Source organism: Aspergillus karnatakaensis (assembly GCF_047715665.1).
Source record: "Aspergillus karnatakaensis strain CBS 102800 unplaced genomic scaffold BJY04scaffold_1, whole genome shotgun sequence".
NCBI lineage: Eukaryota > Fungi > Ascomycota > Eurotiomycetes > Eurotiales > Aspergillaceae > Aspergillus > Aspergillus karnatakaensis.
In genome coordinates, this window is record NW_027395713.1 from 109,558 (window position 1) to 127,962 (window position 18,405).

The 18,405-nt window shown below is 46.6% G+C and overlaps 6 protein-coding genes across 6 annotated transcripts; 2 read left to right on the forward strand and 4 right to left on the reverse strand.

Moving 5' to 3' along the window:
• Nucleotides 1–40: 40 nt before the first annotated feature.
• BJY04DRAFT_225385 (ABC transporter ATP-binding protein) lies at nt 41–4,310 on the forward strand (the record flags this gene model as incomplete). Its single annotated transcript, XM_073718202.1, has 11 exons — nt 41–338; nt 390–444; nt 493–1,094; nt 1,140–1,566; nt 1,624–1,779; nt 1,824–2,397; nt 2,459–2,637; nt 2,680–3,209; nt 3,254–3,369; nt 3,413–3,600; nt 3,651–4,310. The coding sequence occupies exons 1-11, from the start codon at nt 55–57 to the stop codon at nt 4,308–4,310; spliced, it is 3,771 nt and encodes a 1,256-aa protein (XP_073577073.1). The 5' UTR covers nt 41–54.
• Nucleotides 4,311–4,368: 58 nt separating this feature from the next.
• Nucleotides 4,369–5,619, reverse strand: BJY04DRAFT_212304 (uncharacterized protein; the record flags this gene model as incomplete). The annotated part of the gene is made up of 4 exons (XM_073714550.1): nt 4,369–4,807; nt 4,859–4,867; nt 4,916–5,391; nt 5,440–5,619. The coding sequence occupies 4 exons, from the start codon at nt 5,617–5,619 to the stop codon at nt 4,369–4,371; spliced, it is 1,104 nt and encodes a 367-aa protein (XP_073577074.1).
• Nucleotides 5,620–6,496: 877 nt separating this feature from the next.
• On the forward strand, nt 6,497–8,183 carry BJY04DRAFT_225387 (cytochrome P450; the record flags this gene model as incomplete). Its single annotated transcript, XM_073718203.1, has 6 exons — nt 6,497–6,683; nt 6,732–6,817; nt 6,864–7,625; nt 7,669–7,770; nt 7,822–7,953; nt 7,998–8,183. The coding sequence occupies 6 exons, from the start codon at nt 6,497–6,499 to the stop codon at nt 8,181–8,183; spliced, it is 1,455 nt and encodes a 484-aa protein (XP_073577075.1).
• On the reverse strand, nt 8,064–9,115 carry BJY04DRAFT_175486 (WSC domain-containing protein). Its single transcript, XM_073709329.1, has 2 exons — nt 8,752–9,115; nt 8,064–8,697 (listed from the first exon to the last, which is right to left on the reverse strand). The coding sequence occupies exons 1-2, from the start codon at nt 9,059–9,061 to the stop codon at nt 8,387–8,389; spliced, it is 621 nt and encodes a 206-aa protein (XP_073577076.1). The 5' UTR covers nt 9,062–9,115; the 3' UTR covers nt 8,064–8,386.
• A 4,922-nt stretch (nt 9,116–14,037) lies between these two features.
• Nucleotides 14,038–14,302, reverse strand: BJY04DRAFT_175487 (uncharacterized protein). Its single transcript, XM_073709330.1, has one exon. The coding sequence runs from the start codon at nt 14,293–14,295 to the stop codon at nt 14,086–14,088; it is 210 nt and encodes a 69-aa protein (XP_073577077.1). The 5' UTR covers nt 14,296–14,302; the 3' UTR covers nt 14,038–14,085.
• Nucleotides 14,303–16,225: 1,923 nt separating this feature from the next.
• Nucleotides 16,226–17,828, reverse strand: BJY04DRAFT_388 (uncharacterized protein). Its single transcript, XM_073720269.1, has 6 exons — nt 17,557–17,828; nt 17,130–17,508; nt 16,965–17,082; nt 16,856–16,920; nt 16,773–16,803; nt 16,226–16,722 (listed from the first exon to the last, which is right to left on the reverse strand). The coding sequence occupies exons 1-6, from the start codon at nt 17,722–17,724 to the stop codon at nt 16,395–16,397; spliced, it is 1,089 nt and encodes a 362-aa protein (XP_073577078.1). The 5' UTR covers nt 17,725–17,828; the 3' UTR covers nt 16,226–16,394.
• Between the last annotated feature and the right edge of the window lie 577 nt (nt 17,829–18,405).

Genomic DNA, 18,405 nt, shown 5'->3' on the forward strand with positions numbered 1-18,405 from the left:
ATGACATTTTCTCACCCATCCATCTAGAAACCATGAACAACTCGATCCGTCCTCATGTCCAGTCAAGATCCTATCGGTGTGGACAGCAATGAGTCCTCTTCATCGAAAAAGGCAGCAGCTGAAGGCGCCGGGGGCTTGAGCAGCTACCTGCGCATCTTCCGCTATGCCGACTCTTTCGGCTGGCTTCTTATGGCTTTTGCCCTGGTCGGGGCCATCGGCGCAGGGGCGGCTCTTCCTCTCATGGATCTGCTCTTCGGCAAGATGGTCACCATCTTTGATGAGTTTGCGACCGGCCAGAAGTCGCCGGGGGAGTTCCGCAGTGCCTTGAACGACTTTGTGTGGGTAACCTACAGCACGATCCATGTCCACAACATGCTAATTAAGATCAGGCTGTACTTTGTGTACCTTTTCATCGGCAAGTTTGGCATGGTGTACATCTGGACGGTAGACTACCTAGTACATTCAAGCCATGCATCCCACTAACCAACGCAGTCATGCCTCCCTATCTCCGCTCTCCGCACGACGAAGGCCCTTCGGATCGCTTTCCTGAACCGCCTGCTCCAACAGGACATGGCATTCTTCGACCTGAACCTTGGAGGCTCTCCCGTCGTCCAGGTCACCACCAACGCCAACCTAGTCAACCAGGGAATTTCCGAGAAACTCGGCTTCCTCTTACAGGGGATGTCGACTTTTGTCACAGCCTTCATCATCGCCTTCATCGTCCAATGGAAGCTCACCCTCATCACGATCTGCATTGTCCCGGCCATCCTGATAGTCACGACAGTCAGCTTAGCGATCCTCGTCAAGACCGAGAACCACATTCTCCACGTCAACTCCAACGCCGGCTCTCTAGCGGAAGAGATCTTCGCGAGCATGAAGACCGTGCACGCGTTTTCCGCTTTCGGCAAATTGACGGCAAAATATACCGATTACGCTGCTGAAGCGAAGCGGCTGAGCCTAGCGCAGTCGCTCAACATGGGGGTTCTCTACTCGGCAGAGTTCTTCTGCGTCTATGCTGGGTACGGGCTGGCGTTCTGGCAGGGCATCCGCATGTACGCCAGGGGCGAGGTTGACACACCGGGAGATGTCGTCACGTAGGATTTCCTCTCTTCCATTAAGTCTCTGCTAATTTGTATCAGAGTCATCTTTGCCGTCATCGTGGCCGCAACGTCCATGACCCAGATTGCGCCGCAGATTGTCCAGATCACCAAAGCTGCTTCCGCAGCGCAGTTTATGTGGGAGATTATCGACCGCGAGCCCTCAATCGACGGACTGTCACCAGCAGGCGCGCAGCCGGAACTCTGCAAGGGTGATATCGAGTTCTCGGGCATTTCTTTTTCGTACCCGACCCGCCCACAGGTCCAAGTCTTGAAAGAGTTCAGCCTGTCGGTTCCAGCTAGAAAGACCACGGCTTTGGTGGGACCTAGTGGCTCGGGGAAGAGTACTGTCAGTGGACTGATGGATAGATGGTATGACCCGAAAGCTGGGTCCATCTACTTGGATGGTGTGGATATCAAAGATCTCAATGTTAGATGGTTGCGGACTCATGTTCGCATCGTGCAGCAGGTATGTCTACATTACAGATCTGAACTACCGAGATATGGACCCTGTTGATAATCGCAGGAACCAACTCTGTTCAATGGATCGGTGTTTGAAAATGTCGTCTACGGTCTAGCAGGAACGGAGTATGTCAATGCCTCGAAAGAGGAGCAATTGCAAAGGGTGATCCAAGCCTGCAAGTCGGCTTTTGCCCACGAGTTTATTGAACATCTACCTGAGGTGTGTACCTCCTCGATATAGAATAACAGGTTCTAACTCCGCAGGGGTATGATACGCAAGTGGGAGAGCGAGCGAGCGTGCTGTCCGGTGGCCAAAAGCAGCGAATTGCGATCGCTCGCAGTATTGTTTCTGATCCCAAGGTTCTCATTCTCGACGAGGCAACAAGCGCTCTGGATCCACGTGCGGAGAAGATTGTTCAGAAAGCTCTTGACAATGTGTCTGCGACGCGAACAACAATAGTCATCGCACACAAACTCTCTACAATCCAGAAAGCGGACCAGATTGTGGTTCTATCAAAGGGGCAGATAGTGGAGAAGGGAACACACGATGAGCTTAATGCCGCCAGCGGCGCCTACCACCGTCTGATCAAAGCGCAAGACCTTGGCCAGGTCAAGGAAGAGAAGTCCGGAGAGGAAGAAAGCTCGGATGAGATTGTGACCACAATCACCAACAAATCCGCCCAGCAAGAAAAACCAACTGACGAGGGTGTCATTGAGAACTTTGATACGCCCTCTGCCAACGGGCGCGGCCTAGTAGCGTGCATAGCCAAGATTATATTCGAGCGCAGAGAGCTATGGCCGCATTTCTTCGTCGCTATTGCTACCTGTGTCGTTGGAGGTATGACCACTCTATGCTTTTGCTACCACTCCAATGGCTTTACTGCAGCTAACGGGTTCAGGTGCTGTGAATCCTGTGATATCCTTTCTGTTCGCCAGAGCCCTGGATGCATTCCAGATTCGATCAACGAGCGAGATGGTCGACCGAGGCGAGTTCTACGCCCTGATGTTCTTCATCGTTGCACTTGTCATATTAGCCGTGTACGGGATTCTAGGATGGCTGACCAACGTGATATCTACTGTATGTGCCAATCCCTTTGTTGAATCAGTCTAACCCCGACAGCATATGATTTACGTCTACCGACTGGAGATATTCGGCAAGTACCTCGAGCAAGACATGGCGTTCTACGACCAACCCGGCCACACCACCGGTTCCCTCGTCTCGAATCTGTCCACCAAGCCGACCAGTCTCCAAGAGCTGCTCGGGTTTAATCTTGGCATTATAGTCGTCGGGCTCGTCAACATAGTTGCCAGCGCCATCTTTGCGATTGCCGTAGGCTGGAAGCTGGGTCTTGTCGTCTTAGCGGGAGCGCTGATTCCGATTACCACCTGCGGTTACTTCAGAATCCGACTAGAATTCCAACTGGAGGAAGCCACTGCAGATCAGTTCGCGGCGAGTGCGGCATTGGCGGGGGAGGCCATGTCTGCTATTCGCACAGTAGCGTCCCTAGCGATCGAGCCTCTGATTTTGGATAGGTACACGGAGATGCTGGCCGGGATTGAGCGGAAGTCTATTAAACGTTTAGTCTGGACGGCTGCATGGCTGGCTTTGACGCAGTCTCTTTCGCTGCTGTCTATGGCATTGAGTTTCTGGTACGTCTCTAGCTTAACGTTGCTACCTCAATCTAACAATGTAGGTACGGAGGACGTTTATTATCCACCGGAGAGTACTCGAGTACCCGCCTATACATGATTGTCATTGGAGCAATCCTTGCTGGCGAGGCAGCGGCATCGCTTTTCATGTTCACAACTAGTAAGCCATTCCCTCGTAAGAAGATCCATATCTAACTCCTTAGGTCTCACCAAGGGCCAAGCGGCCTGTCAATACATCTTCTACCTCCGCGACGTCCACCCAAGCGTGCAAGACGGGGATGACGACACCGAGAAAACCGGCGACCAAGCCGCCGGCATCAGCCTCGACGGCATCAACTTCAGCTACCCCACGCGACCGAACCGGCGCGTGCTGACAGATCTCAACATCGACGTAAGGTTGCCACCCGCAATATTCCATCCATACTAACCTCCCACTTCCAGGTCAAACCTGGGCAATCAATCGCCTTCGTCGGCCCCTCCGGCCACGGAAAATCCAGCCTGATCGGCCTTCTCGAGCGCTTCTACAACCCCACCTCCGGCTCCATCAGCCTAGACGGGAGCAACATCGCAAACATGCCGCTCTCCTCATACCGGCGGCACCTCTCCCTCGTGCAGCAAGAACCAGTCCTCTACCAAGGCACAGTGCGGGACAACATCGCGCTCGGGGTCGAAGGCCCCGTAACCAACGACGAGATCCACGCGGCATGCCACCAAGCAAACGCCTACGATTTCATCTCCTCGCTACCCGACGGGCTCGAAACCCCCTGCGGGTCGCGAGGGGGTCTCTTTTCCGGCGGGCAGAGGCAGCGGATTGCGATTGCGCGAGCGCTGATTCGGAAACCGAGGCTGCTGCTTCTGGATGAGGCGACGTCGGCGCTGGATACGGAGAGTGAGCGGATTGTGCAGGGGGCGTTGGAGAAGGCGGGGGTTGGACGGACGACGGTGGCGATTGCGCATCGGCTGTCGACGATTAAGGGGTCGGATTGTATCTATGTTCTTGTTGAGGGACGGATTAAGGAGAAGGGGACTCATGAGGAGTTGCTGGCGCTACGGGGGGTGTATTATGAGATGTGTCTTGGTCAGGCACTCGACCGCGCGTGATAGATGGATGGAGAGTGGCCGTGTACGATAAACTCAACTCCTGTATATACGAAATAAACTACCCAAAATTCGCCACCGTGATCCTCACCGACCGCTCCACCTGGATACTATCCTCATCCGTACTCGTCAGCCACAACACCTCCTCACTCCCGTTCCCACTCCCACTCCTCCCAGCCCCCATACCACCGCGAATAGAATTCGAATACCCCTTGACATCACCATAGACCCTGCCCCTAACACGCTGCACCGGTTCAAGCGGAACATCGCTAGCGCCATTACTCTTACTCTTACTCCTCGAGTTGGAGTTGGAATTATTCGAGGATGATTTATCCTTCAACGCCGATCCAAAGAGCGCCTTGAGAGCCGGTAACGACAGGGCGATGATCGCAGCGCTGATCTCCCCAGAGGACCAGGCAAGCACAACGGAGAAGTGCCACGTTGCGTCGAGCGGGTCGTTGACGACGGGGAGCATGGCGATGAGGCGGCAGATGGAGGCCCTAGGAACCAGTCAGAGATGAAATCTTCTTAAAGAAAGAACAGGAACATACACAACAGCACTAGAAACGTTAGCAAGACCACCAAGATCCCAAGACGAAGGGACATACAAAACCCCAAAACACAACACCACGCCCAGCGCCACCTTCCGCGCAACCTTCGCCTTCAAACTCCAGATGATATTCACCGGCAGCAGCAGAACAATCGAATCACAGACGATCGTCATCGTCGCGGTGACGATGTTCACCACCATCGTGGATATACACTTTCCCGTTGCACCGCCCCACAGCGTTGCGAGCGGGATACACTGCAGCGCAATAATGAGCGTCTGCGCGATATACACGGCGGTGATAAACCCCAAGGAGAGACGGAGGTAGAAGACGTAGCGGGGCATGTTGTTCAATCTTGCGTAGAAGGCAAGGCCGCTGAGGCGGCAGATGTACAGGTTGAGCATGTAGATGAGCTGGCCGGCGACGAGCCATTTGTACAGCGGGGGGGCGGACAGGGGGTCGATGGCGGCGAGGTGCCTTCCTGCGCCGTGGTGGAGGACCTGGAGCATGACGGCGAGGAGGACGATTTGGATGGCCTTGGTTCGTTAGTGGTCTGTCGATAGAGTGGTGAGGATAATAGATACCATCGCGACGCAGATGAGGGCGTCATCGAGGCCGAATTTCTGGATGTATCGCCATCGCGCGTAGACTCTGGTTAGGACGACCGCTCCTGCGACGCCGGTTGCAACGGCCATGCCGATGATTGTTCCTGGGCGTCGGTCCTCCTCCAGGAACCCGGGAGGGAAGTCCTGCGGCATCGCCATGGTCAGAACATTCGACGGAGGACGTTTGAGAACATTTGGTCAGCGACAGCCGTTAATAAAAGCATTGTGCCTGAAGGCCTCGGCTTATGGCTATTAACTGCAGGGGTACGTAGACAACACCGGGCCGAAAAGTCTCGAGGATGAGATGCCTGCGCGTTGACGGAATTGAAATGATTATTGGCAGAACCTTGCATGATTCTGCATGGTCAATTGCTGAATGAAGAGGACAGGCCAATACCCAGGCGTTCATATGGAACTGACGTCGGAGAGGAATCCACAATGCTATTATGTCGATTATCTCCACAGGCGAGGCCGTTGCGATCAGATTCAACGGCCACCTTCATTGCAATTAGAATACCCCGCCTCCTTTTCAGACTGAAGGATGCAGTAAATATATGACAGCTGCAACAGCGGCACTGATCCCTGTCAGCCAGCGCTAGCGTGGACGGTTTCTTAACGCAGGACTGTGGCGTGCCGGCATTTCGAAGGACATGAAGTTATGAAAGCAGCCACCGGGTGAAACGAAATCCCAGTGATTGTCGAAAATAGGTATGCACTCTTAATTGCAGTTTGTAGAAGTGATGTTGTAAGAAACAAGCTGGGGAGAACCGGGGATCGTTGAAACGGCCACCAAGACTCATCTTCCTGACACCCGCTAAGGATTAGCTGCATCTGCTACCTCTAGTGCAGCTGTCAAACGGTAAATATACCTACCATCCGATTGGACCCCCTGCCAACCGAGGCCTCGACTCTGGGCGACTCGACACAAAAGGTGCCCATCTGCCGGAAGTCTGTATATGGTACGGTGTATTCTTCTTTCAACTGAGAAAGCGGTAGCCATTGAATATAACTGCAAGCTATGGCATTCCCATCTGTCATGGCACTGCCGTGGCCGGTGATTCCGGCACTTATAATCCTAGCAATTGGGCTCAAGAGAAAATACTTGACCTCTATCCGAGACATCCCGGGGCCCTTTCTGGCTTCTGTTTCGAGCTTATGGAAGATCCAGCAGATCATCAAGGGGCATACCGAGGAGGAGATGCTCGCTTTGCATCGAGAGCATGGTACGTGTGCGCAATCTATTAATGGAAGTATGCTAATGGGTCATGTAGGAGACTTTGTCCGCATCACCGACAATGAGGTCAGTATTGGCCATCCAGACGCAGTTAAGCATCTCCTTCATGCGAAGATAGCCAAGGTAGCACGCTCACCATCATATATCTACCATCATTAACAGCAATCAGGGCAGCTGGTACGAAGTCTTCAGCATCCCCGACTACCGCTTCATCAGCCAAATGTCCGAAACCGACCCCCAGCGACACATCGAGAAGGGCAAAAACGTAGCAGCGGGTTACGCCCTATCCAACATTATAAAATCCGAGTCCTACATCGACGACATCATCACCACGCTCAAGGGCCATATCAACAAACTCACCGAAACAAAAGAGCTAGTCCACCTAGACAAATGGTTCAATTTCTTCGCCTTCGACGTCGTCGGCGAAGTCACCTTCAGCCAATCCTTCGGATTCACCAAGGTCGGGCACGACATCGGGAATGCAATCGCTAACGCCCGACATCTGGCACTGTATGTCTCGGTGGTAGGCCACTTCGTGTGGCTCCACAACCTCACAATCGGAAACCCCATAATGAGCACCCTCGGGCTGATTCCAGCCTCACATCTCTTCGACACATGCGTAGCCGCAATCGACACGCGGAAGAAGAACCCCGGCGCCAGAAACGACATGATGGAGCGGTGGCTCCATGTCCGGAATACACACCCCGAACGGATGACGGACGAAGACGTCTTCGCCGCTGCGGCGGCGAATCTAGGAGCCGGCGCGGAGACGGTCAGTGCGTCGTTGCAGGCGGTGGTATACTACCTGCTCCGGAATCCGGTTTACCTGGAGCGTCTCCGGAAGGAATTAGATGCGGCTCAGGAACGAAGCGAGCTCTCGCCTGTCGTGCAGTATTCCGAGGCTTTGAGTTTGCCGTACTTACAGGCTTGCGTATGTGGCTCGTCGCGCGTGGAGCGTACACTAACTATTACAGATCAAAGAAGCGTACCGCTATCACTCCTCCATTGGGACGAATCTCCCGCGTGTAGTGCCAAAGGGGGGTCTCACGATTCGCGGACGGTATTTTGCTGAAGGAGTATGTACGCTCAGCGCATTGCCTTAAACAAGAATACTGACAAACATCTAGACAATCCTAAGCGTAAACCTCTGGGTCATCCACCGAAACCCCGACCTGTTCGGCCCCGACGCCAACTCCTTCAACCCGGAGCGATGGCTCGATAAGGAGCGAGCAGGATTCATGGATTACTACCTCGTTCACGTACGTCCCACTCTCCAGTCACTGGAAACAACTAACAGAATCAGTGGGGAGCGGGCTACAACCAATGCCCCGGGCGGAATCTAGCACATTTTGAGATCAACAAGCTTGTTGCGACTCTGCTGCGGGATTATGAGTTTGAGAGGATCGATCCGGGGAAGGAATGGTCGTTCAAGAATCATTTTATTACGACGCCGACGGATTGGCCTTGTCGCGCGAGGCGGCGGGAATGATCTGTGGCTTTTATGCATTGTAGACTGGTTAGGTCGTTTCAACTTTGCCTTGCGGCTGATTGATGAGGTACGTGCAGACTATGTAAACAATGTTGTAATTGAAGATCTATAGTATACAAATGCAGCCACGGATTGACACGACTCCGCAGCAATCCTCTCTATCAGGCTGGAGTAATCCTGCTAGCCGTTGCTTATAGGACAATCTAGAAGAGGATCCTGAAGCGGCGACTGGCGCTGTTCTCAGTAGGCTCAGGATCAACGGTGGTAGACGCAGGAGAGGCAGCAGACGGCGTCTGCGACGGTGTAGAGGTAGACGCAGCCGAAGGCGACGTGACGGTAGACGTAGATCCCGAAGTAGTGGTAGACGAGGTTGTCGCGTCAGATGTAGCCTCAGCCGTACCCTCTTCAGTCGCAGTGCTTGAATACGTCAAGACGGTTGCTGACGAGGTCGACAGCCAGGCGGGTCCTCTTTCACTCCCAATCTCGTAGATGGACCACGCATCATCGCCGCCGCCTAACGCAGACTTTTAGTAGAGTAGAGAGTGTGCTGCCAGGAATCCAAACTCACACATATCGTTGGCGTAGCCGGGGCAGACCTCGTCACATCGGTCGGTCGAGACAACGTCCTCCTGAACGGGGTCGGTGTTTCCACACCAGCAGTCTTCTACTTGGAGAGCGGCGAATTTGAAGTCGCCTTCATCGCAGGTTTCGAGGCAATGATTGATCGATTGGAAGGTGAAGGCGCCTTGGTTTTGGAAGTCGCCTTGGTTTTGGAAGTCGCCGACGTCGCCGAAGCAGCCCCATCCGTTGGCAGCCTTGCTGGCAGATGCTGCAAGGATGAGGGGCGTGATAGTAAGGAGAGAAGAGGCGGTCTTCATTGTGGTTAAAATGAAATAAATCAAAGAGTGACTGACTGGTGAGAGACAAGGACAAGAAACAAAGATCAGCGACCGATCGAGAAAGGAGCTTGGCCGGAGCCGCAGCTGAAGAAGACTGACGACAGTGCAACTACTCTGACCAATAGAACGAGTTCAAACGAAATTAGCAGCTCCAGGTTCCTTGAGAGTAGTGGGTCGGTCGGTGGTCAGTACGGCATCCTGATCGAACGCTAGGGCAAGAACGTTTTTTTAGTGTAAGCGCTAGTACTTACCGCCTATATAGATAGCTACTACCTATACCTAATACTTAATACTTTAATTAATTATCTTCTTTTCCTAACCTTTATATACCTGTTAAGATGCCGCGACCTTTAATTAATCTTAAGCTATATAAAGCTAAGATATTAAACCTATATCAGGCTAGTATAATAGTATTAGATATTACTAGAATTCTTTATATAACTTATAATATCTAGGTTTAAAAGTATATAATTAAGGCCTGCCTTAGCTTATAGGGCATGTAAAAAAGGAATTATATAGTATAATATAATATAATTCTTTATATACGTATTAAAGTTCTTATCTATTAGGTTAGCCTTTTAAATTAGGAGATATTTTAAGTTTTAAAAGTTAAAAGCTATAATCTAAAAACTTAAACCTTAAAAAATATATAATATTAGTAAGGCTTCTTCTAGTAATATATAAACTTAGTTATAGATTAAGCTAAAGTAAAAAAAGTCTTAAATTAGTTTTATACGGACCTTGCTACTAGTTAAATTAAGGGTTATAATAACTAAATACTATATTAGTATTTTAAGAATTAGGGATTTTTAATTAGTAAGTAAGTTAAACTTAATCTTATATATTAGGCTAGGCTAACTTTATATAAGGGATTATTTATTTTTTATATATAAGCAGCTTGCCCTAGCTATTATATAATAATACTTATAAGATTTCTAGTATTATTATAAGGCTTATATTATCCCTAAACCTAATTTTATATAGTTAATTAATAAATATCTTAAGCTTACTTTATATAATATAAAAATATATATAATTATTAATACTTATTCTTACTATATTATATAGGTTTATATTAGTATTAGCTCTTGTATAATAGTTAGTATATTTTAATAGTTCCTTAATATCTTAGCTATTACCTAGTAGTAGCCATAACTTATATAATTAGATTAAGAAACTAAAATAATCTTATTAGCTAAGGCGCAGTATAAGCTTTAGTAATTTTTTTATTTTAAGATTAATATTTAAAATTATTATTTATATAGTACAAGTATAGTAAATTAATAAATTAAGGTATAATAGCTTTAATTAACCCGGGGGCTTATATTCTAATATTATATATATACTTCTCTAACTCTTATATACAAAGACTAATAATATTAGGAATACTTTTATATACTTTAGTATAAGGGCAAGTTCTCTATAAATTAGCTAAGTAATTAAATTACTTTATATATAATTTATATACCTTTTCTCTAGGTATAAATTATATCCTTTATATAAATATAAAATTAGTATTAAATCTAGAGTTAGGTAAATTATTTATACTTAATTCTAGGTAAGCTATAAATAAACTACTATTACTTACTTAATAATATATAAAATAAAGGTATTAGCTTTAATATAGATTTATTTAAGTAGCTTTAAAATAATATTAAGGATTAGAGTAAGTTTTAATACTTTTATCTATATTTCTACTAACTATATAATAAATAATAATTAATACTTACCCCCTAATATATATAATTAAACTTAAAATTAGTTATTATAGCTTTTTTATAATCTTTAATAGCCTCTTACATAGCCTTTATCTAGGGATTATACTCTTATACTATTTTATATAATATATCTTGATTTTCAGGCCTAGATTTAAGTATATATTAAGACTAGGTCTTAACTAATTCTTTAGTTATCTTAACTACTAACTAGGGTATTTGATTAAGACTTATATATAAACTCTAATAAAAATAAAAAGCTAGAGCTTGTATAAGAGGCTAGAATAAAATATAATCTTAACTAAGTAAATAAGCTAGCAGATTAGTATAATAAATTTTATTATTTTTTTACTACTAGTTTACTTATATAAAAAATATATATCCTACTATTATATACCCTAAAAATATAGAAAAAAACTATTAGGTAAGAACTCCTTTTTATTTATTTCTTAATTTATTATCTAGAATATCTCGTATAAAGCTAGAACCTATTTCTAATAAAGTAGAAATACTAGATCTTACCTTTTCTTCCCTACCTGCTTTACTAAATCCTTAAAAGTCTACTTATATTTTTATTTCTTTATTTTTAAAGAGATAATTTAGCTATTATACTAGTTAATTAGAGTAATATTAATAAAAATCTATTACTTATATAAAGGCCCTTTAGCTAAGTAAGAGTATAAAAATATCTTATAGCTTTTACCTCTTATAGTAGATAATAATTAGTATTATTTCTAAAACTATTAACTACTCTTTATTATATATATTTAAATAACTTTTTAAACTTAAGGTTATTAATCTAATCTTAATCTCTACTTAAGTATAATAATAATATATATTTAGCTTGTACTTATTAACTTATATAAGTATTATATCTAAATATATTTTCTCCTAAATCTCTTTTAAGAATTATATATATATAAGTAATAATTATAAGATATCTTTTATCTTACCTGTTAGGTAAATAATATTAATTCTATTTTCTTTTAAAAATTATATAATAAGTCTTAATTAGCTGTTAACCTTTTTCTATACTTTAATTTTAAAAAAGGGATTTATATAGTAATTTAGAGGACTATTTATAAGTTTTCTTTACTTAAAAAAAAGGTACTAAAGTAGAAAAGGCTTAAAAAAGCTAAATTATTTATATAAGAGCTAGATATTAAGTTAGAGCCGGAAATAATATCTTTTATCTAAAAAAAGTATTTATTTTTTATTATATTAAAGGCTTAAGAGCCAGAGATTAAGCTAGAACTAGAGATAGAGTCTTTTATATAAGAAAAGTATTTATTTATAAGGGCTAAAGATTAGGATATATAAGAGGATAAAAAGCCTAAGGAGACTTAGGAATTTTTAGAGGATCTTAATATAGAGGTAGTAAAAGATATAATAGAGATTAATAACTTAATCTTAGGCTTAGGGGAGAAAGAGAGGGATAAGAAAAAAGAAAAAGAAGAAGAAGAAGAAGAGGGTGTTGCCTATTATATAAGAAGGCGCTAACTAATTTAATCTAAGGATATTAAACGCTCTGCTAAGTTTAGGATCCTTATATAACAGGTAGATACTTTAATACCTGCTTTAACGCCTGCTTTATACGCCTGCTTTAATACCTGCTTTAATACCTACCTGCTTGTTTTATTTTGCTTGTTTTATTCTACTTATTCTGCTTTATATAAAAGCCTTAATACTTAACTACTTTGTGAATATTATTAAGTTAAAAGTAAAAAGAAAGTAAATAAAAGAGATATTTTTTATTAAGTATAGATAGTTAGCTTTGTATAAAGGCCTTAGTAAGGGATTTTAGTAAGGTTATTATATAGCTATAACTAAGTAATATAATACTAAAGTAAGGTTTTCTTCTCTTCTTCTTCCCCCTCTTTTTTTTTTTTTCTTATTACTATCTACCTTATTACTATAGCATATATTTATCTATTCTCTTTTATTTAATATTTATTTCCTATCTAGGAAAGGTACTAGCTAATTTTTATATACTAGTAATAGCTCTTACACGCCCTTTATATAAGAAAGGTAGGTAAAGCTATTTTTAGTATATTTATATTTCTAGGAACTAGTAAGTATCCTTTCTCTTCCTAATTCCTAATTATTATAAGAGGCATGCTAATAGCTTTGTACAGGAACCAGTATGTCCCTTTCCTACCTTTATTTTATATACCTTTGTTCTTTATAATATTAGTTAATAGCTTTGTTCGTATAAAAACTTATTAATTAGTATAGTATTAAGCTAGCCTAGCCGGAGATAAACCTGGGTACCTTTCTTAAAAGTCTATATATATAAATCTCTTAGGGTCGACCGCTTCTGCTCCTTATTAGGGGTTAATAGCTTACTTGCTTTTATTATAACCGTGTATAAAGGTAAATCCTTTTCCTTCTAGGGCGTTCTATAAGAATCGTACGTGGTAGTATTAATATAGAATAGATAAGGATATATTAGCCTTTATATATTAATACCCTATTAATTATATCTTGGGGGGAATAATTAAGTATACTATATTCTAAGTACTAAAAAGATAATAGGCTCCGTCCCTTTACTAAATATATATACTTACTAGGAGTATTTAGTAAAGCATATACTAATTATAAGTAGCCTAATTATATTATTTAATATTCTATATAAGACTATCTCTAGAGAACTCAAGCGCATGTAACTAGGGGTTAACCTTAGGGGGGTACAAGATAGTTAATTTAGGGAATAACTAGAAATCTAATTAACTTAGACCTAGAAGATAGGGATAAGAAAAACCTAATTAACTTAGGTTAGTTTATATCTATATCTTACACTCTCGGGCAGGTGTTTTAGGCGTGAGGCGTTTTGGGCGTGAGGCGTTTTGGGCGTGAGGCGTTTTGGGCGTGAGGCGTTTTGGGCGTGAGGCGTTTTGGGTGTTAGGCGTTTTGGGTGTTAGGCGTTTGGGTGTTAGGCGTTTGGGTGTTTTGTTTTGCCTAGTTATACGGGCTGTGTATAACACCCAAGCATTAACTTGCACCTCTACGTGGTGTTTAGGATAAGTAGCTATACGGTAAAACCAAGCAAGTTAGGTAGTTGAGTTTACAGCTGGCAGAATACTAGCGCTTATACCAAAAAAACGTTCTTGCCCTAGCGTTCGATCAGGATGCCGTAGGTCAGCCATGTGGATGCCACGGAGTCTTTCCGACGCGTGGTCTGCCCCTTTCCATCACAACACAGTATGCTCCATATGTGTATAAGTTTGAGTTCTTTGTGTACGATGGTCGTTGATCACTGGGTGGATGGAGGTCTCTGCTTCCAGATTCTCAAAGTGCTCGATAGATCTGACTCCATGAATAGTCTGCTACCTTTATGTGAACACCTCCTAAAACGTCGACAACGAACAAATAAATTATCGCTCTACAATACAGCGAGATCAGCCGTACTCTTTTAGGACCTGCTTGCTTCAATTTAATCTCCCCCGACCGTAAACCAAGATCAGCCTTCGAGTCCCAGCCGTTCATCCGGACTTGCATCTAGCCCTGGAGCTATCGTCAGGTGAACACCTTCTATAAACAGCTCAACGATCTCATTACAAGCAATCCCTGTCGGATCCTATGCAAGGATGCTAAACTAAGCGGGGAACAGGAACAGAATGAAAAGTGAGACAGTGTCTAGCCAAGGCCACCTCCCGCGGGCCGAGATACGTGACTTTGGCTGCCTCCAACACGTGCATCCAACGCTTAGGGCCCTCCCACCCCGCCAACACCCTCAGCCAGACCCGAACCCTTATATAACCCCGTCGAGACTCCATCCGAGTCAGTTCCTTCGAAGTCAGACGGCCAGAGTCATACAGCCTCCCCCGCTTCGCGCCCTCTCCACGCCGCAGCGCCACTCATCTATTCTCCCGGCCAGCAGTATCCACAACCAAACAGTATTGGCCATGGCTCTCATTCACCATGACACTATCCAGGATCCGGCTAGACCCTGCGTAAGGGACGCGATCCATCACATGTACCCTGACTTGACCTGAGCCAGGGCACGGCGGAGACGGAGCATGCGATGGGGACGAACGGCATGGATAAGCTATATCAAGGCCCTGCGTGCCGCTTATGCACCCCAGATTCGTCGCTCGCTCGTTGACCCGCTGACGGCTGCACTCGTTTCTGAGAACAGGAGCTCCTGCCTGGATCGCTGCAATGCGTCTTCTGAGATTCGCCCCACTGCTTGCACTCCCCGTTGCCGCTGTCGCTGGTGCAGCTACTTCCGCTGCGGCGGAGACGCTCAATGCACGGGATGATGGCGGTATCGCCCTGATCCAGGTCCACGGGGTGTCGCAAGACGACGTGCACAGCCTTGTATCTCGACAGCTGGATCTCGGTGGGATCGTCGACGGCATCAGGGATCTGCTTGAGCCGCTGCTGAACCTGCTGAAGCCGCAGTCGCTGCGGAACATTGATTTGATTATCACCCAGCTGGCGGATTTGCTTGGTGGGGACGGCGCGCAGGATACGAAGGGGTTGGTGGATTTTATCTCGAACCTTTTGAACTCAGATGCGCTGAAGGAGTTGGCGGGGAGTCTTGGGCCGTTGCTTCCGGTATGATGGATCAGGAGTTGATCATGTCTAAGGTCTGTACTGACTGTGGTAGACGCTGCTTGATCTCTTGAGTTCCGATCTTATTACCAAGGTCACGACGATTCTCGACAACGCGAGTATTCTGTTGACCCGCGAGGTGGCCACTCAGCTCCGCGATCTAGCTAACGATATCGGCCCGGTAGGACTCTCTCGCAGTTCAAGGAATCTTGCTGACATGATCTAGCTACTTGAGTACCTCATCCAGTTTATCGCTTATATCATCGAACTCCTGTTCGGTGGTAGTGGCGGCGGCGGCGGTGGTGGAGGAGGAGGAGGAGGAGGTGGTGGTGGTGATGGTGGTGGTGGAGGAGGCACCACAACCGGACCCTCGCCAACCGGCACGCAAACAAACGGCCCTGGTCCTGATGAGACTGGCGGCGGCGACGGCCCCGGCTTCTCATTCACCATCCCCGACTCCCCTGATGCGCCTGATGCAACTTCAACCGACTCCCCCGGCAGCGGCTCCGGCGGCTGGGACTTTGATCTTGGTCTTGGATCATCTGGCGACGACGATGGAGGAGACAGTGCGTCGCCGACAAGCACCGGCTCTGGATCGGGCTGGGACTTTGATCTGGGTTCTGGATCAGGTGGTGACGACGATAGCGGCAGCGGCAGCGGCAGCGGCAGCGGCAGCGGCAGCGGCAGCGGCAGTGGTTCTGGGTCTGGAGTTGACTCCGGCACAGGAACGGAGACTGGCCCTGACGATCCTGGTTTCACTGGCGGTGCAAGCAAGGCGATTCTCGGACAGGCTGGAGTGTCTGGGCTTGTTGGCGCGCTGCTCGCGATCTTGTTTGTCTAGGGACCGCACCAGACAAAGTTGGCTTGTTAGGGCTAGTATCAATAACGCCGTATTGTTTAATGCTATAATAATGATGCAGATGGTAAATGATCAAGGCCATGCGCCTCTATATCCCTGTAGACTCTCATGAATAGCCAATTGCAGGAACGGGGTATGTGACGCAAACCACACCTAACGCCGGTAGTAGTAGAAGCAGAAACTACAATGCACTCCTCTCATCCACCCTTCGATTCAACGACATCACCGACTCCATAGGTACTACCTCCCCCTCCCCATCTAAACTGCCATGACTCCGGCTTCGACTCCGACTACCAACAAGGGTATCCTCCATCGACGGATCATGGTCAAGACACATTGCCCGTACCGAGCGCCGCTTATTCGAACTCGACCCTTCGTACTGTGGTGCTCCATCGGCATAATCCGGTGAGACGTATGGATTGTATGAGGATTTTGCTTGCCGGCGGAGAACGACAATTGCGCGGAGGCGCGGAACGGAGGCAGTGACTATTACAACTGTTCCTTCTGTTCTATATTTGGAATTAGAAAGGGTTGATAGAGAGGGGAGTGGAGATCGTACAGGTACCAGATTGCCCAGAGGCCCATTTCGTCTGAGGATGTTAGTTCAAGTATGATCCATGGATGGAGAGGTGGGAGACAAACAGCTGAAGTTAAGGCTATTCAGGTTCTGGATCTGGATTGTTTTGAGGATTGCGGATATCATTGCTCTGCTTTGTGTCAGTGGTATAGCTAATGATGAGAAACAACGTACAGCAGGCTCAAGGAAAGAATCGAGCATAGAACGACCTTATTCGATCGTCGCATCTTCAGTGAAACGATCACCGCAAAACCAGTCAGGATCAGAATGAGATCCGTCAACGCATTGAATGCTACCAAGTCAGAACCCTTTATTAAATAAGGAATGGATCAAACATACCGCCCTGAAAATACCCATACTTCTGAACAACCACCGCCCCCTGACAATGCGAGATAAGCCGCATCGGATCCCAAAGCGCATCGACCGGGTCGCACTGCGTAAACTGCACCACGCACGGGACAATATTGATCACCACCTGCAACACAATCAACCCCCAGAGCAGTTTCCGGCGGAGGTTGTGGACTGTTATCACGGAGGCCAGGAGGAAGAGGATGAACGAGACGCGACCGAGGAGCGGGGCGAGGACGCCAAAGGGCATGGAGATCATGGCGTATTTGAGGACACTGACGATTTTGTCGTAGTTCAGGGCTGTGACGCTGCTTCCGAGGCCGTGATATGTTGAGACGGTGCAGAGAGAGGAGGCGACGCCTTGGAGGATCTGGTTTGTTAGTTCAATTGTGTACGGAGTAGGGGGATTGCGACGCACATAGGCGCCGAGCATGACAAAGTCATCGGTTGAGAACTTGCGAAGGACGAAGAACTGCGAGTAGGCCCGGAGAATCATGACCACTGTACAGAGACCATATTGCACCCAGATAGCAATGTACAGCGTCCTCTGCGAGATACCATCCTGCACCCCTAGCAAAGCCTCCATCGTAAGTTCTCTCGTACAAGTCAATGTAAGACAGAAAAGGCAGCGCAGGGGCTATATCGGTCGTGTTTCACAATCTCAAAATCAGGTACCACGACAGGATGCAGGACAAAGAAAGAAGGCCCTGAAATTCGGGCGCGCCAGCCTATAAATTCAGCTGGCTGGCGGGAGGACCGATGATTATCAGGCAATCACCAGCTGGTCCCGCACTGCCCGGTGTGCCGGGGTCAGAGTCTTCATACACAGTGGGCTCCATCTGGATGACACAGATCGTGACGCCAAGTGTCGGTCCCTCAGACCGATCGACTAAACCGACGATCACACGTGTGGGTAGCTGGAAATCCCCTGCCGTCTCGGGTAATGCCCTAAATGTCCCGCTTGCATGGTGATCGGCTCGAATGTGATAGATCAGATGCATCCATTCCGTACGGCGTAGAGTCGGTGAGCACAGCGAAGGGTTTGATGGCATTAAACCTTTACAGCGCAATCTCGCAGTCAAGCCATGACCACACTCTGTGTAACTCTAAGACTGCAGGTCAAAGAACAGATCGTGTCCTCACATTCCAAAGGCCAGCAATTGGGTCTGGATGGTGGCCCAAGCTGCGTCTTAGGCTCTTATTTGCCGGCATCCTGCAGGGCGAGGACCAATAGTCTGACTTGGCGAACAGTCCAAAATCACAGACA